General features: G+C 41.5%; 1 protein-coding gene and 1 long non-coding RNA gene across 2 annotated transcripts; one reads left to right on the plus strand and one right to left on the minus strand.

Annotated features, from left to right (window-relative positions):
• Window positions 1-15,446: 15,446 nt before the first annotated feature.
• Window positions 15,447-16,709, minus strand: LOC143859273 (uncharacterized). The gene is made up of 2 exons (XR_013239219.1): window positions 16,250-16,709; window positions 15,447-15,901 (listed from the first exon to the last, which is right to left on the minus strand). It is a non-coding gene; the product is annotated as an uncharacterized LOC143859273 (long non-coding RNA).
• Window positions 16,710-20,682: 3,973 nt separating this feature from the next.
• Window positions 20,683-21,844, plus strand: LOC143859011 (uncharacterized). The gene is made up of 2 exons (XM_077369689.1): window positions 20,683-21,051; window positions 21,140-21,844. The coding sequence occupies exons 1-2, from the start codon at window positions 20,683-20,685 to the stop codon at window positions 21,842-21,844; spliced, it is 1,074 nt and encodes a 357-aa protein (XP_077225804.1).
• The last annotated feature ends 243 nt before the right edge of the window (window positions 21,845-22,087 follow it).

Here is a 22,087-nt window from a genome sequence, read left to right on the forward strand (position 1 = left end):
TCTGTGGCTGCTGTCAGATGCCACAGACCATCTGCCAAATGCCAAATCTCTCTTTTTTTTTCCCAAAAAAGCTATAATTTGCTTCGTTTATATGGAAAGTTTCAAAGATTTTTAAGGATTTGCTCGACAATTTTGCGGAGAGACATTTCCCTGCTCACCATCGGTGGAAAGAACAACCCACATTGGCTCACATAGTATGGATTGTCTTATTCATTTAAACATGAGATGGTGTGTCCACCGGTGTAAAGAAATGGGCCGTACCTCATCAAACCATGTTGATGCAATGGTGTTTGGGTAGAGATGTCGGCCCTACCATAGAAGTAAAATAGGGGGAAAATCGAAGAAATGCTACAAAGACACCACACTTAAAATAAAGAAAAGAGAAACACAAGTATTTGCTACCACGTCCAATCTTGCAACCTTGTAAGCTCTAGACAAATTGCGACCATAAATCATCATAAACTGTAAACATTCGAAAATTAGATAGAATTGTGCCAAAACTCATTCAAATCTTTTAGCTTTTGAATAGTTAGTTCCACAGCGACTCAGAATCAATTTTTTTCTGAAAATTTAAGACTTTTTTTTAAGACTTCTATGGGTTCAGATCAGCACATATCAAAAAATAAATAAAGAACGAAAGAAAAAGATACAAGAGATTTCTAGTTTTTCTTATCTTTGAAGAAAGGTGAAAAATTACACTGAAATTGCAAGGTTTCTCCTTGTATCACTACAATTTGGAGTCGGAGCAGAAGATGAGTGAGGGGCGAGGCCACAATGCCCACTTTGAACGTTCCATTTCTTAGTATTCTACTTCATTTTCCATAAAGTTCTAATTCAGATCTTAATTACCTTTTTTATTTCGGTTTTTGCTCGAATAATGGTTTACTATTCATTTGGGTTGAGAATTTTATAATCCAATTATCTTTCTCTAGCTTAAATCCTTAAATTGTAAAGGTGTAACATTCATATGGACATAGGTAGTTCAATGGTTCAAAATCAAAGGTATTGCTAAGTAACATTAGAGCTGATGGAAGGTTGGAGTTGCTGTGGTAAAGGTACTGAGGCTTATAGCTCCGTTCACTTTTGTGTGGAGTAGATGGACTGAATTTAACACACAAACATTTGAAGTGTTGCATTCATGGGCTAAATGCATGAAAAATTAAGGTACAAATGGCAAGTTGGCTGCAATGTGCGGGAACACAGAGATTATAAAATTGAGAAGATACTTAGAAAGTGGAACAAAGCAATTATAGGAAGTAGCCCCAAGAAAAAACAAATCAAAGCTGAACTTCGATGGTTGCTCCTTTAGCAAGACAAGAGTATTTCGAAATAAAATGGGAACATTTTCACGTCATATTCAGGACCCATTAGACGAAATGATTCTATAAAGGTGGGAGGGCTGTGTTCACCGAAATTAAGAAATGTTACAAAGGAATGGATGGATGATTGGTAGTAGAGAGGAAGACTTGATATAACTGTCATCTTTTTTCAAAAAATAATTGCAATCTTCATTACTTCTAAAATCTACTGATAGATCCCTGTTTTCGAGGACAGGTCCTACAGAAAATGGAAGTGGGAGAAGATGAAATTGAGAATTATGATAATTATTCTACTCCTTCAAATGTGAATACATCATCCCTTTAAACAGAAAATAAGATAACTGAAAATAACTTCCATTGGAATTATGACCACAAGTAATATAACTTCCCATAACTGCTAATATGTGTAATCACTGAGATGCTTGGGTGGTTGCCGGTTCCTTGTGGAAGTTGGCCGTTGATTTGTGGTCGTATCATCCCTCCCGCCATCTAAAGGAACCTTGTCCACAAGGTTCGGTGGTAAGTCCCGTGTTTGGTATGGTAGTGACGCTGCAGTCGCACAATTGCCATGGAATTCTTTGAGCAATGACACGTGGAATACTGGGTGTATGCGGGATCCTTCTGGTAGTTGAAGTCGGTATGCTACGAGTCCAATTATGGCGTCTATCTTGTACGGACCATAGAACCTTTTTGACAGTTTGCTGTAGCGCTGGCCTGCTACAGACATTTGGCGATATTGTTGCAATTTGACAGGAACCCAGTTTCCGATGGAGAATTGTTTGTCGGTTCTTCGTTGATCGGATTGTTGCTTCATGCGATGTTGGGTACGTTCCAAGTTATGCTTGAGTTGACGGAGGATGTCGTCCCTTGTGCGTAATTCGTAGTCAACTGCATTTTCCCCGGAAATTGATGGCATGTAGTCTGGAATGGCTGGTGGTGCTCGGCCGTATACCGCCTCAAATGGTGTCATACCAATTGCAGAATGTTGTGTGGTGTTGTACCAATACTCCGCCCAAGTGAGGTAATTTGTCCATTGTCGTGGATGATCCATGCAGAAGCTTCGTAGGTACTGTTCCAGGCAACGGTTCAGGACTTTTGTTTGGCCGTCTGTCTGAGGATGGTAGGCACTGCTCATGCGAAGTGTCGTGCCTTGTTTGTGGAACAACTCTTTCCAGAAAGAGCTGAGAAACAGTGGGTCACAGTCGTTGACGATGCTACGAGGTATCCCGTGTAATTTGGCCACATTGGATATGAATGTGTCTGCAACTTTGGCTGCAGTATAGTTTGGGGCTAATTCCATGAAGTGGGCATATTTGGTTAGACGGTCCACCACTACGAACATGGTTGTTTTCCCATTTGAAGTTGGTAGGTTGGTGATGAAATCCATCGCTATGTCCTCCCATACACGTGTAGGGACTGGTAGCGGTTGTAACAAACCTTGTGGTGAGCGGGTTGAGTATTTGCTTTGTTGACAAATGAGGCATTCGCCGACCCAGAATTGGATATCCTTCCGCATCCTTGGCCAATAAAAACTTTGTCGAATCCACGCCAATGTTCTTGTGTATTCGGAATGACCACCTGATGGTGTAGAGTGGAGTTCCTTGAAAACAACAGTTTTCAAAGATGATGTTGGGGTTAGGTAGACACGGTTTTTGTAGTAGAGGATTTCGTTCTTGAGAGTGTAATGTGGGTTGGTGGCCGGGATCGCTTGTAGTTCGGCGAGGAGTTTTTGGGTCGGAGGGTCATTCATGATTTCCTTTCGGATGTTGTGGATGATATCTGTGTATCGCATGGTGAACGCGAACAGTTCTGAATCGGTGCAACGAGAAAGGGCATCAGCCACAACATTTTCGCTGCCGGGTTTGTAAATTATTTTGTAGTTGTAGCCCACCAATTTTTGGAGCCAATATTGTTGCTCTGGAGTTTGTAGTGCCTGGGTCATGAGATATTGGAGAGGTCGGTGGTCCGTGCGGATGATGAAATCGCGGCCAAGGAGGTAGTGTCGCCAGCGAAGGACTGATTCAGTTATGGCAAACATTTCCCGTGCATATGTTGATGACGCTTCTAAGCGGGGTGAGAGTGTCTTACTGAAAAATGCTATGGGATGGCCTTGTTGGGACAGAACAACACCAATAGCTTTACCAGAAGCATCTGTGTCTATGGACCCCGATCCGAGGACGAGTGAGGTGAGGGAAACTAGTCCCCACACCATCCTCTGGATCATCCACGTGAATGGGAGCTCTGCCAAGGAACTCTCGAAACGGATGCCACCCTCATAGCATAGCACGAGTGGCGATATAAAAAGAAAGAGATATGTCTCGATCCGGAGCCAAGGCTCGAAACCAAGACATACCTGAAATAAACTCAGAGTCGCCATCCATGGATATGCCATGGAACCCTAAAATCAAATCCTCTGTGCAATGGATAACCAGAAATATATATGGGTTCGTGCCTGGTTACGAATGGGGAAGGTCTGAGAGCACCCCCAATTCGTCCGAGTGCAAGCACTTGGTCTCTTATGCCATTTTTAGCAACTCCAAAGAAGTTTGAATAAAAATCATGTGAAATGGGAACAATCCTCAGGACTCGTCTACCTAAGCATGCATTTCCTGAGGATAAAAATAATAAACACATATAAAATAAAATGAAAGATGTGCCACCTAAGCATAGCTAGGTTATGAGTGACAAGCCTAATGGGTGTCTAAGTTCTGATGTGCAAACACATGCAAGCTATAGCTAAAGGTATGAGATCAGTACAAAAAAATGAGAAAACATATCAAATCATACAATAACTACACAACAAATCCTAAGACTCTAAATTATTAGCCTGAGTCCTCGGATGGTCTGGTATTCATCCAAAGAAGCCTACGTATCCCCGCCTCCACGAGAATCAAGGCAACGTAGTTCTTCGCACCTATTCGAAACTATGATGCCTAAGACACCTAGACCTCTATCTTAGACTCGATCTAAAAGACCGGACTAGTTCTTAAAGCTTCTTGTACGATTATTTAAATTTCAGTGAATTGTAGATTTTAGGACACCCTGTATGCCCTAACTAAATGCAGGTTAGCCCTAAGCTAATGCAGGTGGTTCCTACAACCTATGTGTAACTAGGCTGTATTTCCTAAGGAAAACAATGGGATCACTAACGCATCTTAGACCTAGTCATCAGTCGGCGATCTGAATCGCCAACTGACCGGACGGAGGCGCTCCTATAACTCTAGGACAAACCCCTAACTCTAAAACAAATACAAACAAGCACACAACACATCGAAAACGAACTCCTAACTCTAAAACTCTCTATCTAGGACAAACTCCTAACTCTAGAGGAAGATTTTGTTGAAAACAAGGTTTTGAAGAAAAAAGGTTAAAGCATTTATTTACAAAGTTTGGCTGGACTTGGGATATGTATCCCAAGCTGCACTACGTACCTCGTGGAAGATGATCAAGCCAACGTAGTTCGAAACGAACTCTCTACCTATCAAACACTTACAGCAAATCAACTATTTTTTATGTTTTAAGTTTCTAATGTTTTTTAGATTTTTAATGATTTCAATGTTTATGGATTTTAAAATTTCTGATGTTTTCACCCTTTTGGTCAAAGACCGGAGGGAATATACAAAACAACATCCTAGGGATGAACCATAGAGTTAAAAGGAGAAACTAGGCTCTAATAATACCATTATAAGAGCAAATGAGTCCAAGACTCTCTAATAGCAGTAACTGACGAATAAATGAGTCAAAGACTCTCTAATAAAAGCAACTGAAGGATAAAAAAGTTAAAGACTCTCCAAAAAAGAGCAACTGAGGGATACAAGAGTCAAAGACTCTTCAAAGAGAGCAACTGAGGGATACAAGAGTCAAAGACTCTTCAAAAAGAGCAAATGAGAGATACAAGAGTCAAAGACTCTTCAAAAGAGCAAACGAGAGATACAAGAGTCAAAGACTCTTCAAAGAGAGCAACTGAGGGATACAAGAGTCAAAGACTCTTCAAAAAGAGCAAACGAGAGATACAAGAGTCAAAGACTCTTCAAAAGAGATGGAAACATGAGTCAAAGACTCCACTGATAACAACATCACACAAACAAATGAGTCAAAGACTCTCCTACAACACCACCGAAAAGGCAAATGAGTCAAAGACTCTCCTAAAACATCACCTAAAAGGCGAATGAGTCAAAGACTCTCCTATAACATCACCTAAAAGGCGAATGAGTCAAAGACTCTCTAATCAAGGCCGACTCCTATGCGAATGGACTATCGAATAAGGAGAAGCTTACAAGCAAAAGGAAAAAGAGACCTTGTGCATATTTGGCAAAGGTAAAACACCCAGCCGGGCCGGACAGCTACCTAGCCCTAGGGTGCAACAAATGTGCAATCCAATACCCATAAGGGTAGGGGTATGAAGCCAAGCCGAGTAGGGTGTTCTCCCAAAACCAAACGGCGCACAAAGAGGAGGTTTAGTAAGAGAATGAGACTGGGCAAGTCTCCTATATACAAAGGGGTATGCTACTCGGACTGAGCAAGTCCCCTAAGGATGGGCTTGGGCTAGCGCCTTCATCGCCCTCGCAATGAGAGAGGATTCTAGTATCTAAAGAAATTTAACAGAAATCTATAAGACTGTGTTAGTCTATCAAAGAGAGAAGAAAAGGCTACCAGATAATCGCAAACCCATTCTATTCTTATAAAAAATAAAACAAGTGCTAAGCAAAGAAGAATTTTCAATAAAAAAAAATACACAATCTATAACAATCATAAAAAGATAAACAACATTAATTAGTCAAGACCAGCCGCTGGATAGCCTAAGAAAGCAAAAAAAAAACAATATCAAACACTTCTATGCCCAAACACAAACACCACCCCAATATGGGGATGAAATCAGATGATGCTAAAGTAATCATCTGATATCATAATACACAAAATAATATTTCTAATCCCGCCTTGAAATCAGACAGTACTCATGTCGATATTATCGAATAGAGTAGTCATCTGATCTCCTTCTTTTTCTAAAATAATTTATTTAAATAAAATTTAAACAAATATGATAAGCTTCAAAATAATCTCACCTGAACAGTCCATTCATTATTGTCTTCAGAACCTAACTCAATGCTTAAGATAAGAAGAGTATTAGAAATATCAAAAGATTATGATAATTCCAATTAGTAAAAATTTCAGTGCATACAGGGGACATCAACTTGTGCAGATCCAAGTGCGAAGCAGTGAGCCACAAAACATAAAGACGAGCTCCAAGTAACCTAATCATTGCCCAGAGAAGGGTTCTTTTTTTAAAAAAAAAAAAAAAGGTTAAAAGAAATCCAAAAAGGTTGGGTAGGCCTACTAAACAAAAGAGGGGAGCGCTACTTGGATTGAGCGAGTCCCCTAAAGATGGGCTTGGGCTAGCGCCTTCATCGCCTGAACCCAAGAGGAAAATTCCAAAAATCCATGGAAATGCCAAACACTTGCGAAAAACTTAAGCTCTAATGGAAAATCAAGAGGACAAGGGTTTGCTCAAGAAATACCAAATAAACCCGAATATTGATACCAAAACCCACAAGGGTAAAGATAAAAAGAAAAAGGAAGGGCTCCGAGTAGCCTCATCATAGCCCGCAACTCCCTCCTAGGAAATCAAATTGTAAGCCGACATTTGATTAATGTTGAATCGAAAAGAACCCAAGCTCCGCCTTTGTGTTGCTTGGATGCACAAATCAAGAACTACGGAGGAGGACAAAATCAAGGCAGAGAATCATTCCTTAAAGGATAACTTGGAACTTGCGGCTGGTATTGATTTTCCCAGGAATTGCCAACTACGTACATTATGAAGACATTCTGCAGACGAATCAAGTATCGGGAGGAGGGACTTGTAGCAATCTTGTCCCGGACACTATACGGGCTATCGCATGACTTTCACAGCAGTGGAAAAATCTAGCAATCCTTAGACGAAAGCGATTAAGATCAAACCGAAAGGTTAGCTTTATGTTGTCATTTTATCCTTGCCGGATTGAAACCAAAGACAAAAGAACAAAAAATAATGATGTGAGCACTACTGTTCTAAAGACATAAGCCTGACCTGACCCATGTCTTTCACCATAATGCTCAACATTTTCATTAAAACAACCCAAGTTAAAATTCAAGCCCCGACTTAATGAGAGACACTTTTAGTATGTGCAAGGGAAGTGACAGTGCCTATAACCATGCTTCAATATTTCATCAGCCCATCCTCAGGCTCACAGAACCAAGGGGAATGGTATACACAGGTCCGAATCTTATATAAACGGGATACAATCGTTTCACATGCTCAGAACAACTATGCCTAGTCTCAACATTCGACAGACTGAATGAACATTATAAAAATTTCGATAAAACAGGGATTATGTTGGGGGAAAATGCCGTACTAGCAAAAACGTTGGTATACATGAAACACAAACAGGAAGAACAGAGGATCAATTCATTAAATGAAAAATTCACAACCGAACAAGACAACTAACAATTGTAGAGAAGAAATGGGAGTGAGATATGTTACCAGATTGTAGGGATCAAGAGCCGAGCGGGGGTCGCTTTTGCACGTCCCGAGATCTGCGAAAACGCCACGAAATTTCGCCCAAAATCTGCGGCGCTTGCAAATGGGGGTCGGAAATATTGGGAATGGGTTTTGGAGAGTGGCAGTGGGCGAAAATGGAGGAAAGGGGTTAATGGCCGGAGAAGACGAAGGAGTGGTGGTGATTTGAAAATGGATTTTGGTCAAGAAAATGAAATGGGTTTGTATGGAGGAGGGCTCGAGCGAAATTCCAGAGGTGGATGGCTTGGAGGTGGAGATGGAAGATGAGAAGAAGAGGGTGGAGGTGGGTTCGGTTGTGGGAATATGGGTCCGGCCGGAGTTGATGCCGGAGAAGAAAAATCGCTGAGGCCTCTTTCTCTATCAGTTTCTCTCTCTTTATTACTCTCTCCTCCCTGCTGAAACCAGATGGGGTTCCAGATGAAGACGGTTGAGCGTGGAGATGGTGGCGATGGCCGACGATGATTGGAGCTGCCGGAGAAAATCACTCTCTCCCTCTCTCTCTCTCTGATTTTGCATGAAAAAGTGAAATAAAATAGAAGAGGGTTTGATGAGTTTCGAAATGGGTTTGGGTTTCAAAGAGGTGGAAATGAAAAGTGGTTGAAAATGGAGGGATTGATAGTGAAAATGGATGGTCAAAATAGAGGGGTAGTGGCGGTGGTCGGATGATGGTGTGGTGGTGGAGGTGGCTGGAAATGGGGGATTTGAGGAATCCGGTGGGTAGTGGACAAAAAAAAAACGATGGCCGGCCGGAGAAGATAGCAGAGGGTGGTGGCTGGCGGCGGAGGTGGAAGGAGGTGGAGGTTGTGGTGGGGTTAAGAAAAATGGGTCTGGGTCTTGGGTTTTAGAGGAGGAGAAAAATGTAGAAGAAGAAGGGGATGGTGGTGGCTAGAGGTGGTGATGAAGATAGGGTTTGGAGAAGATGAGGAATCGGCCGGTCCTCTTGCTCCTCCTCCCTCTCTCTCTGCGATCTCTTTCTCCCTCTCCCTTTCTAAAAAAAATGAGGCGCCTCCTCTCGTGAAAACCCTAACTCGCTGGTTTATATAAAAAAAAAATATTCGACCCCCTTTTCTCCCCCGGACAGCCCCCTCCAAGGCATTTCTCGCTATTTTTTTATACTAACAGGGAGGGCCAAGTAGAAAATGGGGGCAAGAAACTTCTCTTCTCTCTCTTAATCTAAACCCTTTGATTTGATCTAATGGCCATAAAAGATTACCTGCGAGAGAAGCAACATAAATTCCCAAGAATGCCCTTTTTACATGGAAAAAGACGTATCTCACCCCTCCCTCTTCTGAACTTGCACCACGACACTGCCCTGGCTCGTTCGCCAGGCAAACGTGCTCGGATCTTGACGAAATTTCACAGGGACCTTGGTGGGACCCTAAGCTAGCCCAGGGTGCAATTTGGGGTCCATACACACTGATTTGAAAAAGTTATGCACAAAACAAGGAGGTGTAGGGCACGGTCAAAATGGGGTGTCTACAGTGTCGACGATGAATGTCTCGGTGAAATCTGGGAGTCATAGGATGGGTGTTGTAGTGAGGGCAGATTTTAGAGACTCGAATGCGGAGATAGCGGCTGGACACCAATTAAATGAATCCTTTCGTAGGAGGTCAGTCAGAGGGGTTGCAATTGAGGCATAATTTTTGACAAAACGGCGATAGTAGCTGGCTAGACTGAGGAAGCCACGGAGTTGTTTGATGGTTGTCGGACGTGGCCATTGGGTAATGGCTTGGATTTCTGTAGGGTCGACGGCAACACCGTGACATGAGATAATGTGGCCAAGATATTTGATTTTCTGTTCGTCGAAACAACATTTGGAGAGTTTGAGGTGGAAGTGGTTGACAGAGAGCAGTTGGAGGACTTGACGGAGGTGGTCAAGGTGGGCTTCCCAAGTTGGGCTATAAATCAAGATGTCATCAAAGAAGACGAGGACAAACTTACGAAGGAATGGGGAGAATGTGGTGTTCATGGCAGCTTGGAAGGTAGAGGGTGCATTGGTTAGGCCAAATGGCATGACCAAAAATTCATAGTGATCGTCGTGTGTACGAAATGCGGTCGCTGGTATGCTTTCAGGGTGGACACGGATTTGGTGGAAACCGGAGCGGAGATCCAGTTTTGAGTAATATTGAGAACCATGTAATTCATCAAATAATTCCTCAACTGTCGGAATAGGGAAACAGTCCTTCACGGTTACGGTATTGAGTGCGCCGTAGTCGACGCAAAATCGCCATGTACCATCTTTCTTTTTGACAAGAAGGACGGGTGAACTAAATGGGCTGGTGCTTGGTTGTATGATGCCGTCCTTTAGCATTTCTGTAACCAATAGCTCGACTTTGCGTTTTTGGTAATATGGATATTTGTAGGGTCGGACGTTTACAGGGGCTGATCCAGGGGTTAGGTGGATGCGGTGGTCACATTGGCGAATGGGAGGAAGGCCATGGGGTGGTGAGAAAAGAGAGATGTATGCAGTTAGTATTGGGTGTAAGTCTGGATGTGTTGTTTGATCTTTCATTTGTGGTGGTACTGGCCATATGTTATACAAAGAGGCTACGGCGGAAGTGCGAAAGTAGCGTTGGAGTTGTGATGGCTGAATGGAATGTACTGTTGGTAGTTGTTCACCAAAGAGAGTGATGTTGGTTGAGTTCCACTTAAAGGACATGGAAAGGTGGTGGTAATCGAAGGTAACAGGTCCCAATGGTATTAACCATTGAACTCTGAGGACAACATATGTGCCATGTAATGGTAGGATGAAAAGGTCTGTTTGGAAAGTAGTTGTTCCAATTTTGAGTGGAACATCTTTGCACAGTCCCTTGCACGTGAGGGTTTCACCACTACCAACGGTGACAGAGAATGGTGGGTGTGAGTGGGATGGAAGTTTTAGATGGGCAGCGACGCATTCTTAGATGAAATTATGGGTGCTTCCTCCATCGACAAGAATTTGGACGTGTTCCGTGTAGATTTCCGGTGAAGCGGAGGGTACGTGGAGACGGTTGCCCCTGGAATGCATTAGGAGAAATTTCTGCCGGTGTGCCCAGTAGAAGGGTGTCGTCAGGTACCACTCTTTCGTTCAATGTTTGGGTCTGCCATGTCAATCGTTTCATCGGCGAGCATGAGATGAAATTGTGGCTTACAACGGTGGTTGCGGGAGAATTTTTCGTCACAGTTGAAACATAATCCTTTTTCCCGTCGAGTTTGCATTTCTCCGGGTGTAAGGCGGCGGATAGGAAAGCGGGTTGATGTTGATGTATTTGGTGGTGGCGGTTGTGGGGATGGGGTGGAAGGTACGGGTCGGAACGACGAACGATGTATGTCGTTTAGTTTTTCGGCTTGAAGTTTGGCGAGGCCAATAGCCTGTGCAAGGTGTGTTGGTTGTGATACTTGGACTTTGCGGCGAATTTCTGGTTTGAGGCCAGAGATGAAGCAACTAAGCATGAAAGATGGTGGTAGGCCATCAGTACGGTTTGCTAAGGTTTCAAAGTCTGTAATATACGCAAGAACAGTTGTAGTTTGCGTTAATTTCGACAATGCGCCTTGGTGGTCGACATATTGAGATGGGCTAATCCTTGTTTCGAGTGCTCGAGTGAATCCGTCCCATGTTTGAAATTGATGGTTTCGGTGGCACCATTGAAACCATGCAAGGGCTGCTCCATCCATGTGGAATGAGGAGATTGTGAGTCGTTGATCACTGGGCGTATTGTGGTAGCCAAATAATTGTTCGGCTTTGAAGATCCAGCCAAGCAGGTCAATTCCGTCAAATCGCGGAAAATCGAGCTTTAGGAATCGGTAATGGGTTGTGTGGGTTGATTGAGTGTCGGGCGTGCGTGGGGCAGGGTGGTTTAGACGGAGTTGCTCCAACTTTCCATCGAAGGATGTGACGGTGGTGACCAGTGCGGCTAATTGCTCCGTTATGGTGGCGAGTTGATTGGTGTGGTTGGTGACGGTTTCGTCGAGTTTGCCGAGGCAAGTTCCTTCTGCCATGATGGGAGAAGAATCAATGAAAGCACCAATGATAGATCCCTGTTTTCGAGGACAGGTCCTCCAGAAAATGGAAGTGGGAGAAGATGAAATTGAGAATTATGATAATTATTCTACTCCTTCAAATGTGAATACATCATCCCTTTAAACAGAAAATAAGATAACTGAAAATAACTTCCATTGGAATTATGACCACAAGTAATATAACTTCTCATAACTGCTAATATGTGTAATCACTGAGATGCTTGGGTGGTTGCCGGTTCCTTGTGGAAGTTGGCAGTTGATTTGTGGTCGTATCATCTACTCTACCAAATCTTTGAGAATTCGTCACTTATTAGTAGTAAGAACCTCGTTGGATTGGCCATGGCCCAAACTACTCCAGTCAGACACAATCCAACCATCCAACCAAAGCAATCTTGGCTAATAAATGTTAACTATTGCCCATAATCCTGGCCACTGATTAGCAACTCTTGATCAGATTGTTAGAATTATCCAATCATAGCAGAGTTTGGGCCATAAGCAATCCAATGGGCAGGCCACATTGGATATTCCTATTCGTGAAATATTTCACTCTTTTGAAACTTCAAACTTATTATCATAGTCAAAACCACTTTTTAAGAACTCAAACGAGAACTCAGCCTAGATAAATGAGTTGATGGACTTGGTAAGACAAACTTCAGAATTGGGTGAGAACTCGGCCACAGTAAAACAGAGTAGACTCAGGCGAGTAGAGATGGTTGACACAGGAAGTTTCTAAAGTGTCTAAAGGTATCACTTTGTAGTTTCTCTAAAAAAATAGAGGTTTCTGATCCTTGGGAGTTTATAAGTCACATAAGAAATCATAGGTAGCACTTTGCACAGACCAGCTGCCCTTTTTCTGATAAAAGTATTTCATTCTCGAAGAAATTGTTAAGATAAAATAACAGAATAAATTAACAATCCATGCGCCAATGATGTGTTTCCAAGTTACTAGCAAGGTTTAAAATTTCGGTTTCGGTACCGTTTCGGACCCTGGAATTTCGAAATTTCGGTCAAAATCTGGTACATAACTCGAAACCAATATTAAATTTCGGTCGAAATTTCGGTAAAATATTAAATTAATATAAAAAAATAGTTTTTTGGGTTAAATTTCAGAAAAACCGAAATTTCGACCGAAATTTAATATATATATATATATATATAGAAACCTCCACAAATCGAAAGATTATGATTTTCCTTCGGGGCCCAATTTTAGAGCACAGCATGTCTATGGCAGGGATGAAAACCTGAATGGTTTAGATCATCCATACTAGTGGGCCCGATGTACTTTCAAGCTGCAAGTGCACCATATAAAAACTCACATTTCTATCTATCATATACTTTCATTAGGGCTGCAACTCGGGTCGGGCGGGTCTGGTTTTGGAGAACCCAACCCTACCCGAGAAATATCTCAGGTCGGGTCGGGTCGGGTTTTTTTCCGGAAAACCCACGATTCCCAAACCCGGCCCTACCCATGATAAATCTCGGGTCGGTTCGGGTCGCGTCGGGTTTTTTCACGTTGACGCAAATTTTTAAAGAAAATTCTTGTTTGGCAAGGCAACTCAACTTATATAGGCAGAAATTACACTCACATTACACTTGAATCAAACAATGATGTAATTACACTCACATCAAACTTGAATCAAACAATGCTGTAATCAAACAATGTTGTAATTACAATCAAACAATGCTGAATCAAACACTTGAATCAACTCAACTCATAGAAGCAGAAATTACACTCACATACAGTAACAGTGGGTTTTCACTTTTAACTTTGGGATAATTACATTTACACCCCCTCTAGTTTCTGACACATCCACTTCTACCCCTATAGTTTAAAACGTGACAAATACACCCCTGTAGTTTCAATTTGTTTAAGGTTTGCCCCCTCAGCTGAAGGTTCGTCCATAGATTGAAGGGTTAGGATGATCCGATGGAGCTGATTTTTTGGGCACACCATATCGATGTCAGGACCCATCAAATGAACGCTTTGGATCATCCAAATAATGTGGGCCCCTACCCGAATCCAAACACTACCAAAAAATCATCCAAATAATGTGGGCCCACATTGTTTGGATGATCCAAAGCGTTCATTTGATGGGTCCTGACATAGATAGGGTGTGCCCAAAAAATCAGCTCCATCGGATCATCCTAACCCTTTAATCTATGGACGAACCTTCAACTGAGGGGGCCTACCTTAAACAAATTGAAACTACAAGGGTGTATTTGTCACGTTTTAAACTATAGGGGTGGAAGTGGATGTGTCAGAAACTAGAGGGGGTGTAAATGTAATTATCCCTTTAACTTTTAACTAACAATAGAAAAAAATGTACATACTATAACTTATGTAACTCGGGTCGGGTCGGGTCGGGCCCCTTCAAACCCGGCTCAACCCGAGATTCATGCGGGCTTTTGAATGCTGAACCCGGCTCGACCTGAAACCCATGAAACCTGAACTCAACCCAAGCTATTTTCGGGTCGGGTCGATGCGAGTCGGGTAAAACCCGGCTCGAGTTGCAGCCCTAACTTTCATCATATATCTATCAATATCACCATATATACTGTAAGGACATGTTGGGATGTGAGGTTTCCAAAGTCTGTTATTCTCCTGAAGCCTCATGTTTCTAAGTTGCACATGTTTTCTTTTGCACATTTATTTGGAAGACTCAGCCTTTGTAGAGTTCGGGTGACTTGAACATAAAACCATGCTCTCTTTAAATTTTAGTTCTGCAAAAGAACACTTCAGTTTCTAGTAAAGCTTCTGCAAATTCAAAATATCACACTGGCAGGTGATTTTTTATAAAGCTTTGTAAAACTAGTGATTCAAAATATGACTTTTAAATTTGATTTTTGATAAAGCTTGATGTTACAATTTCTCCCCAAACCGGCTATTAGAAACTAAATTTATTCAAGGTGGAATATTTAATGGCAGACATGCAACAATTAAGTTCAAGTTCAAGTTAGGGTTCCAAGAAATCTCATAGGTTTAGAAATTTTCTTGCTAGAGATGTGTCGGCATGCCCGTCTGACAAATTAAAATGGTTTTGAAAAAGCCGTTTTACATTCCAATATCTGAATATAATTTGTAGTATAAAAACACTAAGGCTAAACATGGGGGATGTTTTCAATATATAACATCTATTACAACAAAACTAGAAAAATCTCAATTTCAATGAATCAAATCAAACGAATGAGGTCTAATCACCCTAAGCCCATTTGCTAGTGGCCGGTGGAAGCTCTCCTTCATATTCATTCAACACTGTGTTATTATAAAACATTTTAATTCGGTAATAGCAGGGTCCAATCGAAAACACAGTATGGCCCTGTTTGAATTGAAGGAATTTTCTGGAGAAGTTTGGAAAGGAAAATTATTCTATAATTTCCTAAAAGATAACTTGAAGTTATCATAATATCCTATTAATTTACTATAATTATATCATTTCCCTAACTGCGGGAAGGAAAAAAATTTCCAAAGAAAAATTCTCCTTCATAAATGCTTTTCTTGCAATCCAAACAGGGCGTAAATAGAGAGACAAAGTGTAGAAAATTTAGTGATACTAGTAAGCATCAAGAAAAGAAGGTACAGAATTTAGTGGTACTAATAAGCCTCCAGAAAAATACAAACGGAAATACATTTCACTAGATTTTGATGAAGAAATTAAGAAAGCACTTACAAACCACATTCTCCACACTAGAATCCACATCTGAAAACAGAAACAAACACTAAGCAGAAGCAATACAAGAACACAACAATCAGAGAACAGCTCTTGCACAAATTACAAGGAAACAACCCTTAAAACCTCCACAACAGAGCCTTTAGTACTAAACTGAAAATAGAAGCAAACACTAAGCAGCAATCCTCTGGCCCAAGAGCAGACCATAACCTGAATGAACTTACAGAAACCAGCATAGACCTCCTGCACAAGATCAGAGCAAATCCTGAACTGAAAATCCTCCCAATTGTAGCCAAACAGGGAGCATAACCAATGCAAACAACAAAGGAAGGAGGGTCCCAGAAGTAGGCTTTGGTTTGAGACTGCAAAAAAGATGTGCATGTAAAATTACCCACGACGGGCATCTTTGAATTTTCATTTAAAAAAAGGAAATTCATTCCTGGCCTAATTTAACGAAATATCTAAGGCATGATTCTTTCTAAGTAAGTTGAATATAATTTAGATATAAATAATTAATGGATAAACACATTAATTAGTAAAAAAGAATGATACATTGGACAATTTGTAAGAATAAATGATGGAATAAAACATATGCATTTCCACATAAGTTGAGAAAGCAAAATGTAAAGGAAGGAGGTGTTGGCTGTATATTAACATTATTTATTTGGTGTAGATTAAAAGATAAAAGATGGGATGATGAAATAACGAACCTGGCAATGACATCATATAATGAAGATATCCGGTACATGGGCTACTATCTTGTGCCAATCCTCTCCTCTCTCCCTTTCGCATCGTCTCCTCAATTTTGGACAATCCATAATAGACAGTCTTTGGAGTGCGGTGAGGCGTTGTAGTCCGGAGGGCAATGAAGTCATATTAAAACAACCGTTGATGGTCAAAGATCGAAGCGATGTGAGATTTTCGACCCACTCTGGCAAATTCTGTATCCTCCGACAGTATTCAATGGATAGGTGTTGCAGTGTGGTGACAAAATTTCTCTCGAGCTAGAGCGAGTAGAATCACACAGAGCTATTACTTTTTTCTTTTAAGTTTGCTTTACCCTCTTCTCAACTTTAAAGACATATTTGCTTCATTTGATGAGATTTTGCTCTTTTATTTCTTTTGTGCAGTGTACCTTTGCTTTATTATGTCCCCACTTACTCTGTCTTGTTTTTCTTTGTTTCTTTTGCTGTTAAGGGGAGTGAAAATATCATTGCCCGTTATAAATTATAATACTATTTATGCTCTTAATCTCCCGTTAATATGTTTCTTAAATCAATGATCTTATGCACTATATAACAAACTTACCCCTTTAATCTTACCAAACACCCATATAACATCCCTCTCACTGAGAAGACATAAATGGACTGGGTACGAGGAATACATAGACCCTATCTTTATGTCTCTGTCACAAGACATAAAGATGACATGTCCAACACAGAAGATGCCCACTTCTTTTTATAATGGGATTTGCTAGGGTCCTTTGCAAATGGCATTTTGCGGACCTGATGTTGCCTAAGAGCAGCCACCTCACATGTATCAAATGGCAAATCCCTTCTATAAAATAAGGATTTTGCTAACGAGTGCCCTTACCCAAATAAGGTCACTCGTAAACATCATATAATTGCTCTAGGGATCATGGATTTATACATACGTTTAGGCCATTTTTTGCTATCATAATTTTTTCCCCCATGAAATATTAGCTTAGGGAGGGAATGGGAGTGAACCGGGAGAGATCGAGTGATAAGAGGGCTAGAAAGGCTGAAAATAAGGGTGACTATGTACTTTAGTAGGTGAGATGGGTGACTATGTACTTTAGTAGGTGTGAAGGTCTTAGAAGGGGTGTCCCCAAAATTAATAGAATAATAGGGGTGGATATATCAGCTCCCCATCAATAATTGTTAAAGGGTCCAAAAAACTTACACACTATGCACTATGTTGGTACTGTGGTAGGACCCACAACCCATGTGCCATACATTTGTTCTGGGCGGTTGTGTTAATATCATTTTCCAGTATCATTTTTTCCGTAGGATTAGTCCCTTCCTAGATTGGGCGTGCACAATATAGACCATTCATTTGTTGGGCCCACATCGTTTGTGTGATCTAAGCCATTCATTTGTTGGGCCTTAACATAGATAGGGCATGACCATAAATCTTCTCCATAGGATTATCCTAACCACTGGTCTGTGGAGGTATAAAACGGACCGCACAATATAGAAACCTCTAGGCTCTGTTTGGTTGCTATGAAATGTGGGATTGGGGTGGGATTTCATTTCCGAATGAAGTTCGAGAGCACCGTTTGGATGTGTTTTCTCTGTTTGACCACTGGGCTTGTTGGATGCTTGTCGGCCCACGTGGCGTTCTCCACCATGCCGAATGGCAAACCCACAAATGGGGTTTTTTTGTATAGAATGGGAAGAGAATGGGATTTAGAAGGGATTTGGAATGACGAAAAGATTCGTTCTTTCTGGCCGAGGCATTTCCGAACAGAGCCGAGAGGACGTAAGGGCAGAAAAAAAAATTAAACAAAGGAGACGACCATTCATGGCCACAACCACCATTCTCTCTTCCTCAAGCTCCTCTTCGTTCCCCTCTCCACTGAAGTCGAGGAGAAAAAAGCGGAAGGCCAGTCCGGTAAGTTCGTGTTTTTCAAAAAATTTCCCCCCTTTGAATCAAAGGTTTGTGATGATAGATCTATTTGAGGGCTTTCTTGCATTGGGAAGTGTTGGGTTCTCTATTTGGGGTTTTTTTGTTGTTCTTTGGAACCCTACCCATTAAAAAAATGACGAAACCTTTGCTATAACTTGGTTTGCATGTCTGATATTCGACTGGTTTAATTTTTTTTGGGGGTTTTATTGTTCGATGCATCTGAAACCCTAGTGACAAAAATCAGTTTGCTTTGTGGGGTTTTCTGGTCGAAATGGCGAAGTCGTGCCCGCTCTTCTCGGGTTTTTCCGCATATTAAACCCTAAAATGGCGAAATGCATTTATTTATTTGGGGTTTTCTGCTATTTGTTAGTGTATTTTGCCGCATTTCTTCCCTGTTCCAGTACTATTTCAATGGAGTTTTGGGGTAATCATTTCTTCCCCTGTTCCCCTCTGATTGGCTTCTGGTGAAATGAAAATTTTAATTTGGGCTTTAATGGTATTGTTTAGTAGATGTTTTCGCATTTCCTCAACCGTAATAAGGAAATCAGTTTGGTTTGTGCTATTACGACTGTTCTGATGCGAATGTGCACATGAATTGCATTGTTTACATGTTTTTTTATATTTTTAATCAATGGATCCAACACACGGGAAGCTGTGGGTTTGTGATTTTTTGCAACTATTACACGACACGGTTATGTTGGGTTCGATTTTTGTCTCATGAAATGGTTACTAACACGGCAGTAATTTTGACGGAATTATTTATGTTAGACTTGATCCAACTGCGATAAGACATCAGGATGGAGGACGATGACTGGGAAATAGATGTTGATGTCTATACCGAGGGAAGTGGAGGCAGTGACGATGAAGATGATATGGTTGACGAAGTGGCCTCAGTTGTTTGTGTTGGTGCGTGTTTATTTTTAATGACGGTAATGGGCGAACAAGAGCTTTTCATAGAAAGGGGTCCTTACCAGAACCACTATCTCACTGATCGCGGTTTCGTGAACTATGTAGTAGAGAGCGATGAGCATTGTCATAATCTCCTTAGGATGAACGTCGAATGCTTTAGACGATTCGTGAATATTTTTAAGGAGAGCGGCACCCTAAAGGACACTATCCACTGTAATGTTGACGAACAGGTTGCGATTTTCCTGCACACAGTTACACACAACCTGAGGAACCGTTGCATGAAAGTCTATTGTCGAAGGTCTGGAGAAACCATAAGTCGTTACTTTAATAAGGTTCTCCGTGCCATTCTGTCTATCGTAGACCAATTTATAATACCACCTTCTTCTGAGACACCTACGCAGATTGCGGAAAATCCAAGATGGTACCCTTATTTTAAGGTAACCTCCTTCCGTTAAAATTATATGTAATTTCTAGTGTAACACATAACAGTAACACCGTCACTTGTAATTGTTTAGGACTGCATTGGTGCGATAGATGGGACACATCCCTGCAAAAGTACCGACAGAAATGAAGAAGCGATTTATTGGTCGTAAGGGCCACCCAACGCAGAATGTACTCGTCGTGTGCGACTTTGACATGAAATTCACATTTGTTCTCGCGGGATGGGAAGGGTCTGCGTCGGACTTTAGGATCTTAGGGGACGCCATCGCTGACGACTTTGGAATTACCTGCCACCCTGGGAAGTTCTACCTTGCAGACGCAGGCTTCCCGTTACTAAGCAATTTTATCACTCCTTACCGCGTTACAAGGTACCATCTAAGTGAACAGAGAGGTCGCGCACCCCGGACAAAGAAAGAGCTTTTCAATTACAGGCATTCCTCACCCCGAAATGTTATTGAGCGTGCTTTTGGTGTTCTGAAAAAGCGTTTCCCCATCCTAACATGCGAACAAATGTACGCATATGGAAAGCAAGTTGACATTGTTATGGCATGTTGTGCTGTGTACAACTTCCTACGAGGGGTGATGCCGAATGATGCGTATATTGTTGAGGTTGATAGGGAAGTAGCTGAAGTAGAAGGTAGACGTGCCAGCCGCCGCCGCCGAGAAGCTCCCGATGAAGATGATTCAGAGGCAGAAGAACGTGAAAGTGCACCACGATTGGGCTGAACAGCCGATGCTAGGGAAGGAAATCGGATTCGGGAGCAGATATGTAGTGACATGTGGAATGATTACGGCACGGCCGACTGATGTCGAACTGTTTATTTTGTTTTGAAATTTGGATTGTGTAGTTAATTTGATACTCTTAAGTGAAGTATTGTTATGGTCCTGCAAACACTAAACTGTGGTGATTGTCTAAGTTTTATCTTATGAAAATTATGGTACTGTAAATTGTTGTGGTTCTCTAAGTTTTATCTTATTACTTATGCTACTGTAAACTGTTGTGGTTCTCTAAGTTTTATCTTATTACTTATGGTACTGTAATGGGATTTCATGCATGTTTGTTTTTATTGTTCCAGTGGAAGGTTTAATGTGTTTCTTTGAGGTAATATGAATGTTGTTATGGATTATGATATGATATTGTTACATGAGGCAGGGAATGGAAAGATCGGCTGATGATGGGAAGGGAAAATATGCGGTTGATGAAGGTAAGGGAAAAAATGCGTCGTGGATATCTGAGATGGACTTGGTGTTATTACAGGCCCTTAGGCATGAGGCCATAGAGGGGGGCAAAATTCCCAACGGCTTCAAGAAGAGTGCGTATAAGTATGCACTACTTGAAGTTAATAAGGCATGCGGTACCGATTTGACGTTTGAACAAGTGAAAAACCATGTTAAGACAATGAAAGGCAACTACAGAATTGTGGCTGAGATGCTTGCCACAAGTGGCTTTGGATGGGATGAAGAGAAAAAGAAAATCGTAGTTACAAGGGACGTTGCCATGGAATACTTGAAGGTATTAAGTATAAGCATATCCATGGTGTTTTTAGTTATATAATGCAAACCGCTAGCTTTCAACTGATCTGCTTTTGTTTTATTCCTAGTCTTATCCTAACAGGAAGAGGTACTTCAGTCAGAGTCATGATTTTTATGAGGAGATGGCTGAAATATTTGGAGATGAATATGCACATGGAACCTACAAAAAAACAAATAAGAATGTTATGCGGCCTTCTGAGGACGAGGCCTACGTCGTCAACGTGGCCAATGAGGAGAGTGAATACACTGAACACACTTTGTCTCAATTTGATTTTATTGGTACTGGGTCTCAGTACGATGACATGCCGAGTTATATTCCGACCGAAGAAATACCTCAGGTACCTTCCCCTCGTAGGACTTCACCACCTGAGGTCGGGCAGCGGTCGCAGCGCACTCCGACACGTACTCCAATGGAAACAAGTGCTGCTGCAGGTGGAAGTCAATCTGTTGCTTCTTCTAAGAGGAAGAAGAGAGGTGTGTCTGACATGAAGGAGTGTGTACTGGATTTCACTCAAAGCGTGAAGGACATGGCTTCCGCCCTTCATGCTAGGAATGAGAGGGGTGATATCCAATGCCAAAAGGTGATGGAAGCATTACAGGAGATAGAGGGCCTTGAACGTGGTGACATTTGTGACATTTACGACTACTTGGTTGTAAACGGAAAAGAGGGTCGTGGGTTTCTGAACCGCCCGAAGGACATGCGTGTATTGTTTGTCAACAAGTTCCTTCATCGTCGCTCTATTGTCCGCCATTCCTCCGCCTATGGTCTTTGATGCTGCTATTATCAGTAGATGTTGTTTACCATGCTTTGTCTGTTTGGATATGCCATGGAACATGTTTATGTATTATGTGGATTTGCACTCGTAGGTACTATGTGGATTTGCACTCGTAGGTACTATGCTTTGTTTGTTTGGATATGCCATGGAACATGTTTATGTATTATGTGGATTTGCACTCGTAGGTACTATGCTTTGTTTGTTTGCATTTGAGAGATACGGATGTTTGGGTTTCTGCTA

This window comes from Tasmannia lanceolata, unplaced genomic scaffold (assembly GCF_043159265.1).
Source record: "Tasmannia lanceolata isolate RefF3 unplaced genomic scaffold, GAP_Taslan_0.1 ptg000029l, whole genome shotgun sequence".
Lineage (NCBI taxonomy): Eukaryota > Viridiplantae > Streptophyta > Magnoliopsida > Canellales > Winteraceae > Tasmannia > Tasmannia lanceolata.

Bases quoted from the DNA above. Each gene is read 5' to 3' on its own strand.
- LOC143859011 (XM_077369689.1), top strand. From the start codon at position 20,683: ATGAGGCAGGGAATGGAAAGATCGGCTGATGATGGGAAGGGAAAATAT. The intron at 21,052-21,139 runs GTATTAAGTATA...TTTTATTCCTAG, and splicing joins TTGCCATGGAATACTTGAAG to TCTTATCCTAACAGGAAGAG.